Genomic DNA, 17,342 nt, shown 5'->3' with positions numbered 1-17,342 from the left:
AGAGAGGCGTTATAGGCGTTATAGAGGCGTTATAGAGAGGCGTTATAGGCGTTATAGAGAGGCGTTATAGAAGCGTTATAGATAGGCGTTATAGGCGTTATAGACAGGCGTTATAGGCGTTATAGGCGTTAAAGAGGCGTTATAGAGAGACGTTATAGTGACGGAATTCAAACAGCCATTACGTACGTGGATAAGTTCTAGAATTCTAACAGTAACTACGCAGAGGTAGGATCTGGCATTCCAGTGGCTGACTAATTGAGTAGCTATTCGAATTCAAAAACTAGGGAGTTTCTATGTGTATGTTCGCAAGAATTCTTTAACGGCGGCAGGTTTTAGAATACCATAACACACTCTCGCGATGCGATATTTACCCACTATATAATAATTTCATCTAAATGACATTCAATTTATATAATGAACAAATATTTCGCGGACCTTCATCAATTTGCATTGTGGAGCTTTTCCCGGGATATTACGGGCGGTAATGCCGCGCGCTGGCGGTGCCTGCAGCAGCTAGTGTAAATATGAACACTGGCCGGCGGGCACTCGATCGTGCTCAAAGCACGTTCGGTAATTGTCTAAACCAGCTGCATAATGAGGATAGAACGCGTGCGTCTGTCACACAAAGACATGTGCGTCGCCAATCAAAACGAAGCATCCCGTCTGAATGATGTGATGTGTGTGGTCGAGTGACGACGACGACGGCGACGACAACGATGATGATGATAATTGATGATAATGATGATGATAATGATGATGATGATGATGATGATGATGACGATGATGATGATGATGATGGTAAATGATAGACAAATAGACAATAATGATAGACAACGGTGTTCTAGCGGCATTTCACCACACAACATGTTAATATTACACGGCGTGTTTTCTTCGCACCCTTTTCTCCGCGAAAAACTCGCCTCGATCAGCATGAGCATTCTTGACTCTCAAGCGCCACTAACCTATATATTTAAGCAGCGAACACACTTATGGAATTATACAGCATCGGGCGCGCATCCTAGCAGGCGCCCCCACTCCGCAACCTTCCTGTAGGTGGCGCGCCAGGTCAACACAGGTCGATTCTACTATAGATTGCTCTCGTCCCGTTAAAAGCGATTGAAAGTCGTCTGCTCTCACGTGCGGCGGCTGATCGGCTCTGCATCGCCTTCTGATCAACAGCCTGCTGTCGGCTGTCTACAGTCAGCTGACATTTATCTTCCGTAATCGCTCCGGCGTGACGACGTCGGAGATAGTTGTTTACCCACTGTTCCCTGCACGCAGAGACGACTAATACCTTCGTGTTCGGTTCGTCGGCAGCGGATGTGAGAATGAATGATCGGTGCGATCAAACACCATACCGTGATATATACGTGTCACGCGGTCACACACCGTACCACGATATATACACGCTGTCACACACCGTACCGTAATATATATACACGCGATCACGTTAACACCGTACCACGATATCATACATGTACGCGATGCACACACCGTCAGTGATAATATATACGCGATCCAGCGACACGCGTACCACGATATATACACGGAGAGGGTATAGTAACGAAATACACCGATTTTCAGTTCGCGCTACCGTGATATAATACAGGATCACACACCGGTACCACGATATATACACGCCGCAATCACACACACCGTAACACGATAATATACACGGCTGTCAACACCGTACCACGATATATATCCGCGATCACACAAGGCGTACCACGAGATATATAACGCTGTCACATCACCGCACGTGATATTATACACCGATAAACACGGCGTACCACGATAATATCATCGGGATCCCGGCAAAAAATCCACAACGCTGTAGCCACGATACCTACACACGCTGTCAACCACCTGTAACCGTAATATATGTATATATACACGTCGATCACACACCATAACCGTGATATAATACACGTCGCTCACACACACCGTACCCGTGATATATCACGCGATCACACATCCCCGTACGCGGTGATAATATACACGCGATGCACAGAATATCACCGTACCGTAGAATATCTACAACGCGGATCACACACGTACCCCACGATATATACGACGCGATCACACACCGTATACGTCTCGTGGGAGTGATATATTAGCGATCACAACACGCGTACCGTGATATATAACGCGATACACACCGTGAATCACGATCATATAACGTGATCACACACCAGTGAGAGATAAGTATCACTTGATATATACACGGGGATCACACACGTACCGTGAATATACCCGCGGATCACACACGTAACGATATTATACACGCTGTCACCACCGTACGGTGATATAATAAACAACGAATCACACACCGTACCACGATAATACATCACGCGATCCAAAACACCAGTACCGTGATATAACGCGATCACACATATCCCGTACCACGAAGTATATACACGTCCCGATCGATCACACAGCCGTACTGTTAGATATATACACGCGATCTTAACAACAGGTGCCGTGAATATATAAAACGCAGATACACACGTACACGATATATACACGGCGAATCAAGAGCAGTGCGTACCACGGTATTATACACAGACGATCCTTCCTGGCCCCGTACCACGATATTAACGTCGATCACAACGTAGACCGTGATATATACACGCGATCAACACACGCGGTAACCGTGATAATATTACCACGCGAATCTACACCGTAACGATTTACACAGCGATTAACACACCCGGTACCGGGTGGATATTATATCACGCGATTCACACACGCTGTATTATCCACGGATATATATATGTATCGCGATCAATTTTGTCTGTACCACCGGTACACGGTATAGAACGCGATACAACGGTACAGGATCTCAACGGAATATACACGCGATCACACCACCGTAGTGATTATACAGCGAATCAGCTATCACCGGATCTGGGAATATTACCTGCAGATAAAGCATATCCGTACCTACGATTATATATACACGCGTATCACAATAAGATGCCGTACAGTGATATTATACACGCGATCACACACCCGTATACCAACGATATATACACGTGATCACCACTAACAAACGCAACCGTGATGATACCGCATCACACACCGTACCACGATATATACACGCGATCAGCACCCCATCCGGACCGTGATTATATAAACAGCGGTCGATCTACACTACCGTACCACTGATATATAGACGCGAGTCACACACCGTACAGTGACAATATATACATGGACACAATCCTCCGCGTGATATTATTACAACCGATCCACACACCGTACCACGATAATATACACGGATACACATTCGTCACGAATAGTACACACTGCTGTCACACACGTTACCGTGATATATTACATCGAGATCACACGAACCGTAAGCGTGATATGACGCGATCACACACCGTACAAATCGATATAATACACGGCGATCACATAATCACGCGTACCGATGATATACACTGCGATCAACGGCACGTCGCGTGATATAATATCCACGATCACACACCGGGCGTCGGATATGATATACATCGCGATCACTAGCACGTCGTTGAATATACACGCGGATCACGATCATAGAAAAAATGGGCTAACCGTACCAACGATATATTACTCTGCGAACCACGACCACCGTACCGTGGGATAATATACACGTCGATGCTGATCACAATCACCCGTACCACGATATATTACTCCGGACCAAACACACCGTACCCGTGATCATCACGCGATTCCACTACATCGTACCACGATATATACCGCTAATGGAGGGTCGATTACGACATCAAGGTACCACGATATATACACGCGATCACACACCGCACCGCAGTGACTCAGCATTGTCCGTCAGAGACAGAAAAAAATCAATGAAATTCGTAAAACTTACGAAATACTCGCGGAGAAAATATTTTAGCACTAACTTTATCAAGTAATAATTCACTAAAAACACCAGCAGACGAAATTCGCCGTGCATTATATAGGCATGCTGAAAATAGATATTCTCAGACATCGCCATTATAGATAAGCCGAGAAAGACATTTCGCGCGCAACCGCGAATAATCACGACGAACTAAATTCTCCCGCAAAACATTCTATGTGACGGAAAACTGCAGCGACGTGGGAAGATGTTATAGTAGATGATGTAGACTGAGGAAGCCAGCTATAGGCTCGTGCCAATACTAGAGCGAGCGATGCGCCTCTTCTAACGGCTATATCGCCGTGCGTGCATGCAGGAGGCAGCATCACAGTAAGCTGCGTCGACGTAGACGTACAGGTTACGTGATGCCAACAGATAGCGGCCAGAATTGCTGAAAGCTCTCGCCGTTTATATGACTATATTAGCGGTTAGGCGGCTCGCTGGCTGTCAGGCGGTGTCAGCATTACGGCAGGCAACGCGTTGTTAAACAGGGAATAATGCATGCCGCTGCGAATTCTACCCTCAGTGATATAGCTCTCAGCATCCCCACTCAACCGCCATCCATCCCCTCCCGTCCCTACCCATCTCCGCCCCGTACCCTCGCTCGTTAGCGTATAGAAATCTCCAAGGACTCGATGTCATCGAGGTGAAATGGCTTCTGATTGAAAGCATTGGCATCGCGATAGCAAACTGCGAGTGCTGCATTTTTAACGCAGCAAGCGGGAAGAACCTCTAATATAGATATTAGCAGCCGAGGCTGGTTTGCATAGCAAAGTGTAATAGCGTACTCATATACCTGCCTATACATATACTACGTGTGCGTGTGTGCGTTTTTACGTGCGCGTGAGTGTGCGTGTGCATGTGCGTGCACATTCGTACGTGCGCGTGTGTGCGTGCGTTTGTGTCTTTCAGCGTGCGTTCGTGTGTTTGTGCGCGCGTTCGTGTGTTTGGGCGTACGTTCGCGTGTTTGTGCGCGCGTTCGTGTGTTTGTGCGTACGTTCGTGTGTCTGTGCGTACGTTCGTGTGTTTCTGCGTACGTTCTTGTGTTTGTGCGTACGTTCGTGTGTTTGTGCGTGCGCGTTATAGCGCGAGAGTGCATTCTGCTACGGTTAAGTACGGTAAAGTTGAGTTGCGCTGATAATGTATTTGCATCCGGAAGGTAATCGTCCGCGTCCCGTTAACCGCCGGTGACGTCAGAATCGTCATCGTCGCGTTAACCGCCGGTGACGTCAGAATCGTCATCGACACATTAACCGCCGGTGACGTCAGAATCGTCATCGACACGTTAACCGCCGGTGACGTCAGAATCGTCATCGTCACGTTAACCGCCGGTGACGTCAGAATCGTCATCGGCACATTAACCGCCCGTGACGTCAAAATCGTCATCGACACATTAAACGCCGGTGACGTCAGAATCGTCATCGTCACGTTAACCGCCGGTGACGTCTTACTCTGGTTCCTTGTTGAAGCTCACAATTTCCCGGCGGATTTTTTTCTCGCGGCAGAAAGAATTTTATCACTATTACAGGTACCCACAATCATATGTGCTGCCTTTTGTTTTAGGGCTTCGATCGTCTAGGGAAGTTCGAACTCGGGTTTCATATCGTCAAGATGTTACTGAACGTGAGTACAATCATCACTAGTTATGTAGTAATCACACATTAGTCCCTTATTATAAATTAGTATAATTAAATATATTTATATAGTAATATGTCTTTTTTATACACGAGGAAGACGAGGAGCAAGCCTAATCGCACGTTCTGTTGTAACATGCTGTGATTGGTGGAAATTTATATGGTTTGAAGGGGTTAAATTTTTTATTAGATTGAAAGGTTAATTAAGATTCCTAGCAGTTATTCCGCGTGACGTGATCAGGGACAGGGACAGGGCACAGGTCGCCTTTAGCGAGAATCACGAGGTAGCGAACGTGGGCGTAACACTGCCAATAATAGCTTCTTATAATAGCAATAATTCACTAATACAAGACTTCATCTTACCCTGTACATCGACCTCATAGACTTAGCACATCCTACGCTTCGCTAGCGTCAGGATGAATTCACACACACGAGAGGGTGAGCGTTGTAGAAACGTCGGTCGCGTAGCTAAAGCCGCTCCAGCGGTACTGCGCGCGAGGTCTGCTATACATGAATATACGCAGAAACCTGCGACGGCACCGCCGCGCCTTGTATTCCCAGCTGAAACGCCCGGTCGGTTTATTTTCAAATCCGAGGTCTTTTGTGCAATTCCGGCTGCGAGACAACTGCGGGATGAGCCGATGTAACATTACTCAAGGGCAGATGACATATAGCATTGAAGGAGGAGGAGCCGTGACGTCATATCGTGGTTGGACATCGTTCGCCACTCGTTTGTGCCGATTGTAGTAATGAGATATGCATGTTGCACCCGCCTGCAGTGCGGACGAATTCGATTGACGAGTCGTAACCGGAGTCTGTCATTAAACGTCATAGGCGTGAACGCGGATGATGGATCTACTGCGAAGGCGAAGCCCTCCTCAGACACTCCCGGAGTGCAATCGAGTGTGGTATTACAATAGCTATGAATCCGCGCATCTATTATTAACGCGCCGCGAAAGTTATCATCGATCCAAGATGGCCGCTCGAATTTCGGGGAAACGTAGCTACGCGACTGACCGCCCCTCCTTCATGCAGGAATGCTCGGCAGACGACTGCTCTATCGCTAGATTTTCACGAGGAAGAAACGCCGTGTATACGAAAATGTATATGTAAACGTATAATATGAGTGCAACTATATAAAAAATGCACTTTGTTATAATTATTACATCTATAACTTTTACAATACATATTATATATATATATATATATATCAAAAGTAGATAATAGGGAAGATATATATATATATATATGCGCGCGCACATGTGTCTGTGTGGGTGCGTGCGTCACTTATACTATATATTACTCAAAATGGTATAACTATAAAACTTTATAATGGCATATCCTAAGTGCTTTAACCCGCTCTCAATTGTCACGCCACATTCTGTTGCCAATCGAACTTGTTTTTACTTAAAGTATCATTACGAAAGTTTATTCTTTAAAATAAATATATTTAAATCTACATTGTCGGCTAGACTCATATTATTATTATCACATAATCCCAGCGCTTCAGGGGAAAGTGACAAAAGTTTATCATTAAAACCCCCCCAAGTCTGTGGCATAGTCAGACGGGACCTCAGAGAGCGGTTGGCTAGATGACAGCAGCCGAGTCTGCGCGATCGTTCTCTGCCACAATTCTTGGTTTCGTTGCAGATTGCGGCGATCTTCGGCGTCGTGGTCTATTATAAGGATATACGAAGCTGTTCTCACTGCGAAGAGCTGCGAGAACGCATGCTGTGATGCCCGGCCATCAAAAAGACAAACGAAGAAAAGATCACACGAAAACGAAGAAAAGAACTATCATCACATTTCATTCTTACGTTGACCAACCAGTCTCGCGCTGGGATGATAGTGCACGTAAACCGGTGTAAAATGTTAACTGCACCTTTCGTTGTAAGTTAAACACATGTAGTTACCGAATTGTTTCGTAGGCCTTCTCATCTTTGATAACCATTGAATTAAAGGCATACGCAAGCCTTCTCATGGACTATGTATGGCGATGTCACGGCAGGCAGATATAGGCAGCGTGAAGGTTCGTGTGGCTACCTAAACCTATATTTGATTGCTTAATTGTGGCGTTTTCCATTACGTTCTGCAAAGACGAGTCATTCCGGTGAACCGTTCTACTGTTACGGATAAAATGGTAATCGTAATGGTAAAACTAACCATCGCCAGTCCGACGAAGATATTTAACCGGGTGACAGATTTTCTATGATATTTATTGTGTGTAATATAAATATCACACACATATATATATATATAAATATATATGAAAGTATCATCTATACGTGTGACCGCTTTTCGGAGTTCAATAATTATTTTACTGGAGTGGTTAGAGTGCCGTAATTTGTTGACATAGGTAACGACTTTCCAGACGGACAGAGAACGTAACAACCGCTGCCGGTACGCCTTTCTTTGATATAGACCGTGTAAATAGACGATTTGAATGACTCGCACCTAAATTAAATCTAAACGTGAATTTGTATTTCCGTGTTCACCAAATTTCATTTGCCTCGCAGCCATACCCAGCTCTACATCTCCGCAAATACTATTACTGTAAACATAGCACTACAGACCACTTTGCCGCGCATAGAAACGACATAACTGTGGTTTCGACGGACGGACGAAGGGCAGGAATGAATAAGTAATAAACTATCGATGTTTTGTATGCAGTGGGGCGGTGAGTGACATCTAAATGGGTGGCTGCAACTGCTCTCCTCGAATGCGGTCATGATTGCTAGCACGCACGAACGCACACACACGCGTAGGATACACACACACACACGCACGCGCGTCTTTCACCAACTCAACGGTTCTTTGGGGGGGGGGAGAGGGCAGATCTTCAACTATGTAGCTCTAATTGCCTATGGTGGCTTGGTTCGTAGGCAATATTTTATGCCATTTCAACGCAATCTGGACATAAATAAATCTCAACACGTATGTTTTTTATAGAAAAATTGTATAATTTCATTACGCTCTTCACATACAGTTCACACTACTTCCTGCTACCCGAATGCACAGCGACGAAACTGCCTCGGTCGAAACTGGAAAATATTTACAGACATCATAAAAGTGGTGCACTAATGGCCCGATCGATGACAACCGACACACTCGATCACGGTTATGGTGAAAACGACACAAAACTACGAAAATAAAAGCAACATCTGCGAATCGACATATCATGATATTAATGAACCTCTTACGGAAACAACTCTCTCTCAGTTTCTCTCCCTCTCTCTCTCTCTCTCTCTCTCTCTCTCTCTCTCTCTCTCTCTCTCTCTGTGAACACACACACACACACTGGCCGTCTAATTCTCAGTATCAAGCAACGTTAACCTGTGAGAAACAATCACCCTTATTGCAACACACGTAGATTATCCAGATGCTGCCAGCTGTCGTCACGGCAACACCTAATCATCAAAATATCGCGCAAGGTGGAATTCCTAACACACCCTCCCTTCCCCCACAAGAGTACATTGTGCCCTCACCATATGCCAAAGTACAAATATCCTACCGCATTCGGTTCCAGTTACCACCATTCTGACCAAGAGAGATCGTGTGACACCAATGATGACGAGTAACCCTGCATGCATCTTCCGTCGTCCCCCGTACGCGTACGTGACTACACTAACCCTCACTTACGTAGAAACACTGTCGATGAACACGCAGAATGCGGACGCACCTGCTCACCACACTGTCCTAGGCGATAGCAGTTCGCTGGCTGAGCGACTCCTAGCTACTGATGGCTCAGGCACTTCGTAGCGTATAAAAACGGGAACGTGAACCGATGACGTCTCTCCATGAATCCGCCCACCGCACGTGAGTACAGTCGGGCGTCGGGGAGGCTGTGGATCGAGCAGTCGTCGCGGCAACGCAGCGAGGCGTGACGGCACCTCAGAACTTGAGATTGAAGCCGATGCTCTGCTTGGAAACGCCGTGGGTCGCGACGGGGAGATGGAAGCCACCACTGGGAAGATCCTCGCCAGCACCCTGCAAGAGCAGCTCAACATTAGGGTATGCAAGTCTGTTACAGCCTCTCAACATTAGGGTGTGCAAGCCTGCAAGAGCAGCTCAACATTAGGGTCCGCAAGTCTGTTACAGCAGCTCAACATTAGGGTGTGCAAGCCTGCAAGAGCAGCTCAACATTAGGGCGTGCAAGCCTGCAAGAGCAGCTCAACATTAGGGTGTGCAACAGGCTGGACTTAAGCTATAACAACAGGACATTAGTGTCTGCGGGCCTCAACTTACAGCTTCTCATTAGGGTGTTCAAGCCTGTATCAGCACCCCAACATTAAGACATGCAGGTCTGAAATAACAGCTGGACACGATTAGGGTGTGCAAGCCTGTTACAGTGTAACAGAAGCTTAACATCAGGACATGCAGGTCTGCAAGAACAGCTAGACATTAGGGTGTTCAAGCCTGTAACAGAAGCCCAACATTATGACATGCAGGTCTGTAATAACAGCTAGACATTAGGGTGTGCAAGCCTGTAACAGCACCCCCAAAATCAGGACGTGCAGGTCTGTAATAACAGCTGAACATTAGGGTGCACAAGCACGTAATAACAACTGGAATTAGGGTGTGCAAGTCTGTACTAACAGCTCAACATCAGGTTGTGTGAGCCTGTAATAAGCAAGTTTGTAACTATAGTCTGCGCATGCGCGAACTTTGCCACGAATTCTTCCGGGTTAGGTCATTTGTGAAAAACATTTCGTATTTCGACCGCACAGTACGCATACGCATTCATCACGTGTCGTTGCAATGCTACAGTCACACGTACACAGAATACATGTACATATACGTACTGAACCAAGAGCGCACGCCGCACTCGAGATTTCCCCGATTTTTACCACAAATGACCTGGTGACCTGTGACACAACCCCTTGGCTAACTACGAACTCGCATATATAGCAGCTGATGAATAAGTTGCGTAAGCCTGCAATGACAGCTTGCAAATCAGTAAATCTAGAAGAGCTCTTGATCAAACCAATCATCATAAGAAGAGAACAGAATTTAATCCTGAAAGTTCAAGAGCAATCAGAAACCACACCTGATTGAAAGTACACACTAAAACATCACTAAAACAATCACACGATCAAACGATCACACTGAGCATAAAAAAATCACATAGCATGAAACACGGCTCACCAAATCCTTGAATAGTTTGCCACCAGATGGCGGGGGCGGACTGCTGCCCCGCTTGCGTGGCATTTGCTCGCTCTTTGCCGGCCACGTAGGAAACATCGACGGGTCAACTGGAAGCGGCGACTCTTTCAGATAGGCATGTTTCAGTGCCTCGTCCGACGAAATCCGTCGCTTCGGGTCATAGGTCAAGAACCTGTAACGACCACCGTGATTTACTTTCACAACCGATGCGGTACCATTGTGAAAGCTTTCACAATTAATTATAATAATTATTTTTTATTATGATTTTTTGTTTTATAATTTTTAATAATTACTAAATAATTACGTTAGAAATTGTTCATGTTGCAAGAACAAACCAAAGGCAAATGTTTACCTGTTAATCAAGTCGAACCCATGGTCAGACAGGTAAGATCCAAACTTGTTTCGCAGTGCGTTGTAAGGATGATTAGCAAAGGTCACCTTTTTTACTGCTGGCAACTCACTGTAGCCAGGCCAAATCTTTTCAGACGGTGTGCCGAGTTCCTGGGGAATGCAAAAATGTGACCCTAAACAGAAAGCAAGCGCTCTAGAGATCATACAGAAAAGGGGAAACGAAAATGAAGAAATCACATAATAATGAAACGTACTACACAACCAGCTCTACGTTTGTGTACACATTATTATATTATTTTATACCTATAGTTTTGTGATTATTGTGATCCTCCTACCACCTAATTGAACAACCGACTGATCATTTGATCATGTCGTCATGGAACTTCAGTTTGGCTCATCGCTCTATCAATGACAGCCCTCCAACAAACGTGGGTTTTTGTGCAGTCCGTTTAAATCAATTCTGACAACTGGCAAATATTTCGTTTTACGATATAAAAAGGCTTCCATTATCCATTGCCTTACGAGTAAGGATGACATTTGCATCACACAACTGCGTGCAACTTTGTCAAGTCTACCCACCTTGAAGATGCGATTCAGCTGGTCTATCTCCGACTTTCCGGGGAACAGGGGTTTCATTGTGAGGAACTCGGCAAAGATGCAGCCGACACTCCACATGTCGATGGGCGTCGAGTAGGTCTGCCACAGACGGGGGGAAGATGGAAGGTTTAATCGACCACACACAAACATACGCACACACACGCACGCACGCACGCACGCACGCACACACAGACACACTCACACACACACACACACCCCACATGCACGCACGCACAATGGACACACACACACACAAACACACACGTACTGGTCAGCACAACTTGCTTAAAGGAGACAATTTGGAATCCCTATTGCAATATATGTGAAAGAGTTTGATTAAACAAGTATTATGGTTGTTTGACACAAATTTTTTTCGAACGTTTTCTATATGAAAAATGACTTCGAAAATAAATATTTCAGAGCTGTAGGCGCGGCCATTTATTCAACAGGTTACAGTGCCGCCTGTCGAATCGTGACGTCACAGCGCGGTGCCCGGCACATGTGCTTGTTTACAATCAGTATCGCTGTTACTTCTGCCTTAGAAAGATGAGTTTGCCAAATGACGCTAGTTCTAGCAGCAATACAGATAGTGATGAAGAAATATTATTTACTCCCGACTTCAACATTTCATCAGGAATTCAACCATATCGTTTTCAACCCGTCAGAGATTCGGAGATTTCGAGCAGCAGTGCAAATGATGACTCCGATTCAAGCGAGAACGAACACAGGCACTTGGAGCGTTTCAATAAAATATAATGCTAAATAAATACGAAATCGATTTACTACCAAAGTCTTAATGTTTCTCTACTCTCTTTCACCTATTATTGCCGACAATTTCCTGTAAATGCCGTCCAAATGCTCATCTGCAACACACTGTCACATGCTGGCCGCCGCACACTGACACATAAATATATAGACAACTATATATTTATGTGTCAGTGTGCAGCAGCTAGCGTGCGGTGTACTTGTGTGTTGCAGATGAGCACTTGACCGGCATTTACAGGTGATTATAGGCGAAATAGAGTAGAGAAACATTAAGACTGGTAGTAAATACATTTCGTGTTTATTTACCATTATTTTTTTTTATTGAGACGTTCCAAGTGCCTGTAAGAACGAAGTACCTGAAAATGCTGAAATGGCCGACAATGATCGTAGGCAGGACGCAAGTTCTTGGTGTACTTGTGATAGATGCAGGATTTTCCCAAAAGTAGAAGAATGTCAGTGTTGTCAGGAGTCACAGAACGTGAAAAAGAAACTTGTCTGTGATGAAGACAATAGTCCGAAGTACAAATGTATTACGGAGACCCCTCTCTTTCAATGGTTGGTCATTGACCGCGAAGCGCTCCATGTCGCCGGTCTCACGATGTCGACAGCGTGCGGAACACGACTCCCCGACCCATTAACGGACGAGTAAGCAATCTTTTTTATTTATCTGAATCACCTTCACTATTGTCTTGATGGCGAAAAAAACTGGCGAGCGTTTATTTCTCTTGTATTTGCGAGAAATGGACGGGCCATTTACGAACAATGCGTGGGATGAATGGAGTTTACCATGCGCGAATTTCTTTTGTGTGTACACAGTACACAATGCACAGGCACCGCGCTCTGACGTCACAGACCTCTCTCCCGCGCTGTAGAGTTCCACGGTAATGGCTCACCCCATTGTCGACGCGGGGTGTATATATATCGATATCAATAACGCGATTATTATTTGACCTGTGCACATACATATTTCCCCATATATGCAGTAATAAATATCATAGTTTATTCCTGTGCTTAGAACAACGATCCAACGGTTTAACACCATCCATCGTTTTACTGCACACCAGGGATGCAGATAGTGCAGTCGTTCATAGATACGAGGGCAAAGACTCAATACGAACCAAGCAAGTGCTGTTACGTAAATATTAAAAACATATTTACTCTATTTAACATTCAGGTCACAAGTACGACAATTACCATTAGAGATGCATCAGACGGTTTCAAACGGACAAATATGTGTCAACAATGTGACTATATGTACTCATGACTATATTAAAAGCGACGATAAATCCACTGTTAGCAGAAATTACCTTGGTTCCCAGCAGCAGCTCGGGTGCTCTGTACCAGAGTGTTACCACGATTGGCGTGTATTGCTTTAGTGGTGACCCATACTCTCTCGCCAGCCCAAAATCGCCAACCTGTAGAAGGACAAGCAGACTCGTTACATTGCATTTCACCTACGTACTTTACATGACAACAGAGTGGGCGAAGGAGTGGACATGTGAGGGTGAGAATATCCTGTGAGGTGCGGGGCAAGAAGTGATTCAAGTCCCACTGTTGACCTAGTAGAACTTGAAGGACAAAGTGAAAACTTCCTCTGTCAATATTCAGTATTTGCACGGATCAATAATAAAAACCACTGAAAATTTGAACATTTCACAACAACAGGTGTTAAACATTCAAATGACATGGATGGCACCAACTGGTATTACTAGTCGACACTGATACTTACACACAACCGCCTGCTCAGATCCTGTACCTGACACCAACACTTAAACACGATACCAGTAAACAGTAGTGTTACTACCTGCAATGCCACTTACAAGGAAGCTTATCCAAAGATGCCACCTGGTGTAATTAAAAGGCAATGATACTTACGCAAGGGTTACACCCAAAGACACTAGCGCTTACACAAGGCGGCAAGGCTTACACGTGAGCACCACGCAATCACACTACTCTACCTTGAGAATACCCTTGTGACTGAGCAAGAGGTTTGAAGTTTTTAGATCCCTGTGTAGAATCCAGTTGTCGTGTAGGTGGGCGACTGCCCGCAGCAACTGGATCAGCAGCGTCTTCACCTCGCCTGTAACAGTCGAAAACCCGCCCAGCTGTAATGCGGCCGTCGTCTCACCGAGCGTTGCCAGGGTGATCAGCGTCGCGCCGTCAGGTGCCGCGCGTGACCCGACCTCCGCACCTGAAACGACCTCAAAGACTCGGCATGTCAGCGGCATGTGTCGTTACCTGCTGCGCCTGAACCCAGAGGGCTCCGATTGCAACGTGGGAGGCGACATCGCCTCTCGCTTCTCATTCGAGCGTGTGTGTTTTTTTTAATCATTCGAGCACTGGCGTCATTAGTGCTTTCGTGTTCACGGCAAAAAGTCGCGAACGCGCCGATTTATAGCGGGACACGTTGGGGGATGTGAGTGTATCTCGAGCGTGTTTTGAAAGCACACGTCATGAAAAGGCACACATGTCAACGACACTCAATAATCGCTATAATACTGGTGGCTGCCATGGATCAGCTGTCGTAGCGAGTGACGACAACCGGTAGCCATGACGTTGCGAGAGAGCGACACCAGTTGTCATGGAGATGAACAACAGCCAGCAGCGGTTGACTCACCAGCTCTCCTGCAACAAACAGGGCTAGAATGTACACCGTGCGAGGAGCGCGCTCACCTCGAATCAAGCTCGGAGAGACTTCGTTATCGTATCTTCAATGCTACATCAACTGCTACACTGCAAGAGACAGCCTCTCTGCGCATCTAGCATGTGCACACACTACCCTGGCAAACCCTGCCCACAGCGATGCAAAACAGCCGAAGGGACATTTCAGGCATCTGCACAATTTCGAGTCTGCCACTCGGGCTAAGCGCGGCAAATAAAACGCATCTGCAGTGTATCCGTCGACAAAACGGCGACTGCCCGCCAGCGTCGACGAGTCAGAGGCCCCCCCCCCGAATTGCCGCATGGCGCCCCCAGTGGTGGACACGCATGCAGGATGGCGGAGCGGGGTTGACGGGGAGCATTGCGGCAGCAGCAACAGCAGCAGTAGTAGTAGCAGCAACAGCAGCAACAGCAGCAGCAGCAACAGCAGTAACAGCAGCAGCAGCAGCAACAACAGCAGCAGAAGCAGCAGCAGCAACAGCAGCAGCAGCAACAGCAGCAGCAGCAGCAGCAGCAGCAACAGCAGCAGCAGCAGCAGCAACAGCAGCAGCAACGGCAGCAGCAGCAGTAACAGCAGTAGCAACAGCAGCAACAGCAGCAGCAATAGCAGCAGCAGCAGCATCAGCAGCCGCTGGTCGCATGTGAAGGCTACTCACCGACGAGGAACGGCTGCTTCATCGACTCCATCAGGCCCTTCAAGTCGTGCTCGACGTAGTCCATGACGATGTAGATCTTATCCATGTTGCTACCGACGACAATCTCCTGAGCAGCGTCGCAAAAACAACGAACACGTGAGTGTCACCGCTAAAACGTGCAGGTCGCAAGCAACCGCTGCTAGCACGGCGTAGTACGAGTAACACTGGGATGTAACTGGGACGAGTAAGAAGTACAAAGAGACCATAGGCTATACATCATATTTGCTTTGCCTCTAAATGAAACCATGTCTACGCGACATCCGGTACATACTAGATGTGTGACCATAGGCCACATTCTAAAGAAACTACTACTAAGTGAGACCGAGTAGACATGAGCTTCAGCATGTTTACCAGCCTGCTAATGAAAGGTTTGCCATGAGAGACCGACGATCATGGCCACATAACATCAAGAGCTAATAATACCTAGAGTGTACAAAGGAAAAACGGGAAAATAGTGCTATTTCACGACAACATTATTCTACTTTGCCTGCGAGTCTATATATTTGCCTTATAGTATTGCATTAAGCAGAATTCTTTGCTCTCTAAAACAAGACCAACCGCTTGTCAATACGATACTCCTAGGCTGAGATATTGGCTCCTAAACCTCCCCTCCCACATGCCTCACGCCGCCTCGCATCCAGCTTATTCACCAACCTACACGCCCCTAAGCATTTTGGCTATCGGTTTCCGTCACCGCTTGGAGCGCTGATAATTGATGTCACATGCCCAAATTTGGTACTCTTACTACACCATATAGTAACTGAGCTGCGTTGTAGACACTTAATTGAGAAAACATTGCCGGCTCCATCATGACGGGCATTAGCCGTGCTAGGAAAGATAATGGAAGATAAGGGCATAGGCGATGCCCCCGAAAGTCACCTATGATAACCGAAACGCCGTTCATTCATAAAGTTATCGCGGAAAAACCGAACTTTGACGAAGCAATGCTTAGGGGGGTTAAGGTTGGTGAATAAGCTGGATGCGAGGCGGCGTGAGGCATGTGGGAGGGGAGGTTTAGAAACCAATATCTCAGCCTAGGAGTATCGTATTGACAAGCGGTTGGTCTTGTTTTAGAGAGCAAAGAATTCTGCTTAATGCTTGTTGCTTGATAACATCAACCAATAGCCAGATAACAACCTTGCCACCCCTATTACTCCAGGTGCTACCACCACACAAAATCATAGACCCTTCGGAATTTCCAGTGAGACGCGCCGCAGTGGATCTATCGATAAATCCCACAGGATACGTCACAGTGGATTTATCGATAAATCTCACAGGAAGTGCTGCACAGTGGATCTATCGATAAATCCCACAGGATATGTCACAGTGGATTTATCGATAAATCTCACAGGAAGTGCTGCACAGTGGATCTATCGATAAATCCCACAGGATATGTCACAGTGGATCCATCGATAAATCCCACAGGATATGTCACAGTGGATTTATCGATAAATCTCACAGGAAGTGCTGCACAGTGGATCCATCAATAAATCCCACAGGATATGTCACAGTGGATTTATCGATAAATCTCACAGGAAGTGCTGCACAGTAGATCTATCGATATAGCCCACAGCATATGTC

At 46.1% G+C, this 17,342-nt stretch overlaps 2 protein-coding genes across 9 annotated transcripts in view; one reads left to right on the top strand and one right to left on the bottom strand.

The window, feature by feature from the left end:
* Window positions 1–8,011, top strand: part of LOC106804910 — a 56,341-nt gene extending 48,330 nt beyond the window's left edge. Inside the window, exons 5-6 of the mRNA XM_014806311.1 lie at window positions 5,459–5,518; window positions 7,180–8,011. Coding sequence (XP_014661797.1) covers window positions 5,459–5,518; window positions 7,180–7,266 — 147 coding nt within the window. The 3' untranslated portion in view covers window positions 7,267–8,011. The remainder of the gene's footprint in view (window positions 1–5,458; window positions 5,519–7,179) is intronic.
* Window positions 8,012–8,911: 900 nt separating this feature from the next.
* Window positions 8,912–17,342, bottom strand: part of LOC106804905 (cyclin-dependent kinase 11B-like) — a 24,845-nt gene continuing 16,414 nt past the window's right edge. For 7 of the 8 annotated variants that reach the window (XM_014806295.1, XM_014806302.1, XM_014806299.1 and 4 more), the window contains 7 exons: window positions 15,723–15,828; window positions 14,364–14,485; window positions 13,713–13,820; window positions 11,623–11,739; window positions 11,045–11,193; window positions 10,675–10,864; window positions 8,912–9,516 (listed from right to left, as the gene is read on the bottom strand). In XM_014806295.1, the coding sequence (XP_014661781.1) occupies window positions 9,421–9,516; window positions 10,675–10,864; window positions 11,045–11,193; window positions 11,623–11,739; window positions 13,713–13,820; window positions 14,364–14,485; window positions 15,723–15,828 (888 nt within the window). In that variant the 3' untranslated portion in view covers window positions 8,912–9,420. Of the gene's footprint in view, window positions 9,517–10,674; window positions 10,865–11,044; window positions 11,217–11,622; window positions 11,740–13,712; window positions 13,821–14,363; window positions 14,486–15,722; window positions 15,829–17,342 lie in introns of those variants that run through there. The other variant, XM_014806303.1, reaches the window with a different exon arrangement.

This window comes from Priapulus caudatus, unplaced genomic scaffold, assembly GCF_000485595.1.
Source record: "Priapulus caudatus unplaced genomic scaffold, Priapulus_caudatus-5.0.1 Scaffold92, whole genome shotgun sequence".
In the NCBI taxonomy this organism is placed as follows: Eukaryota; Metazoa; Priapulida; class Priapulimorpha; order Priapulimorphida; family Priapulidae; genus Priapulus; species Priapulus caudatus.
This window is presented reverse-complemented; position numbering and strand designations above follow the sequence as displayed.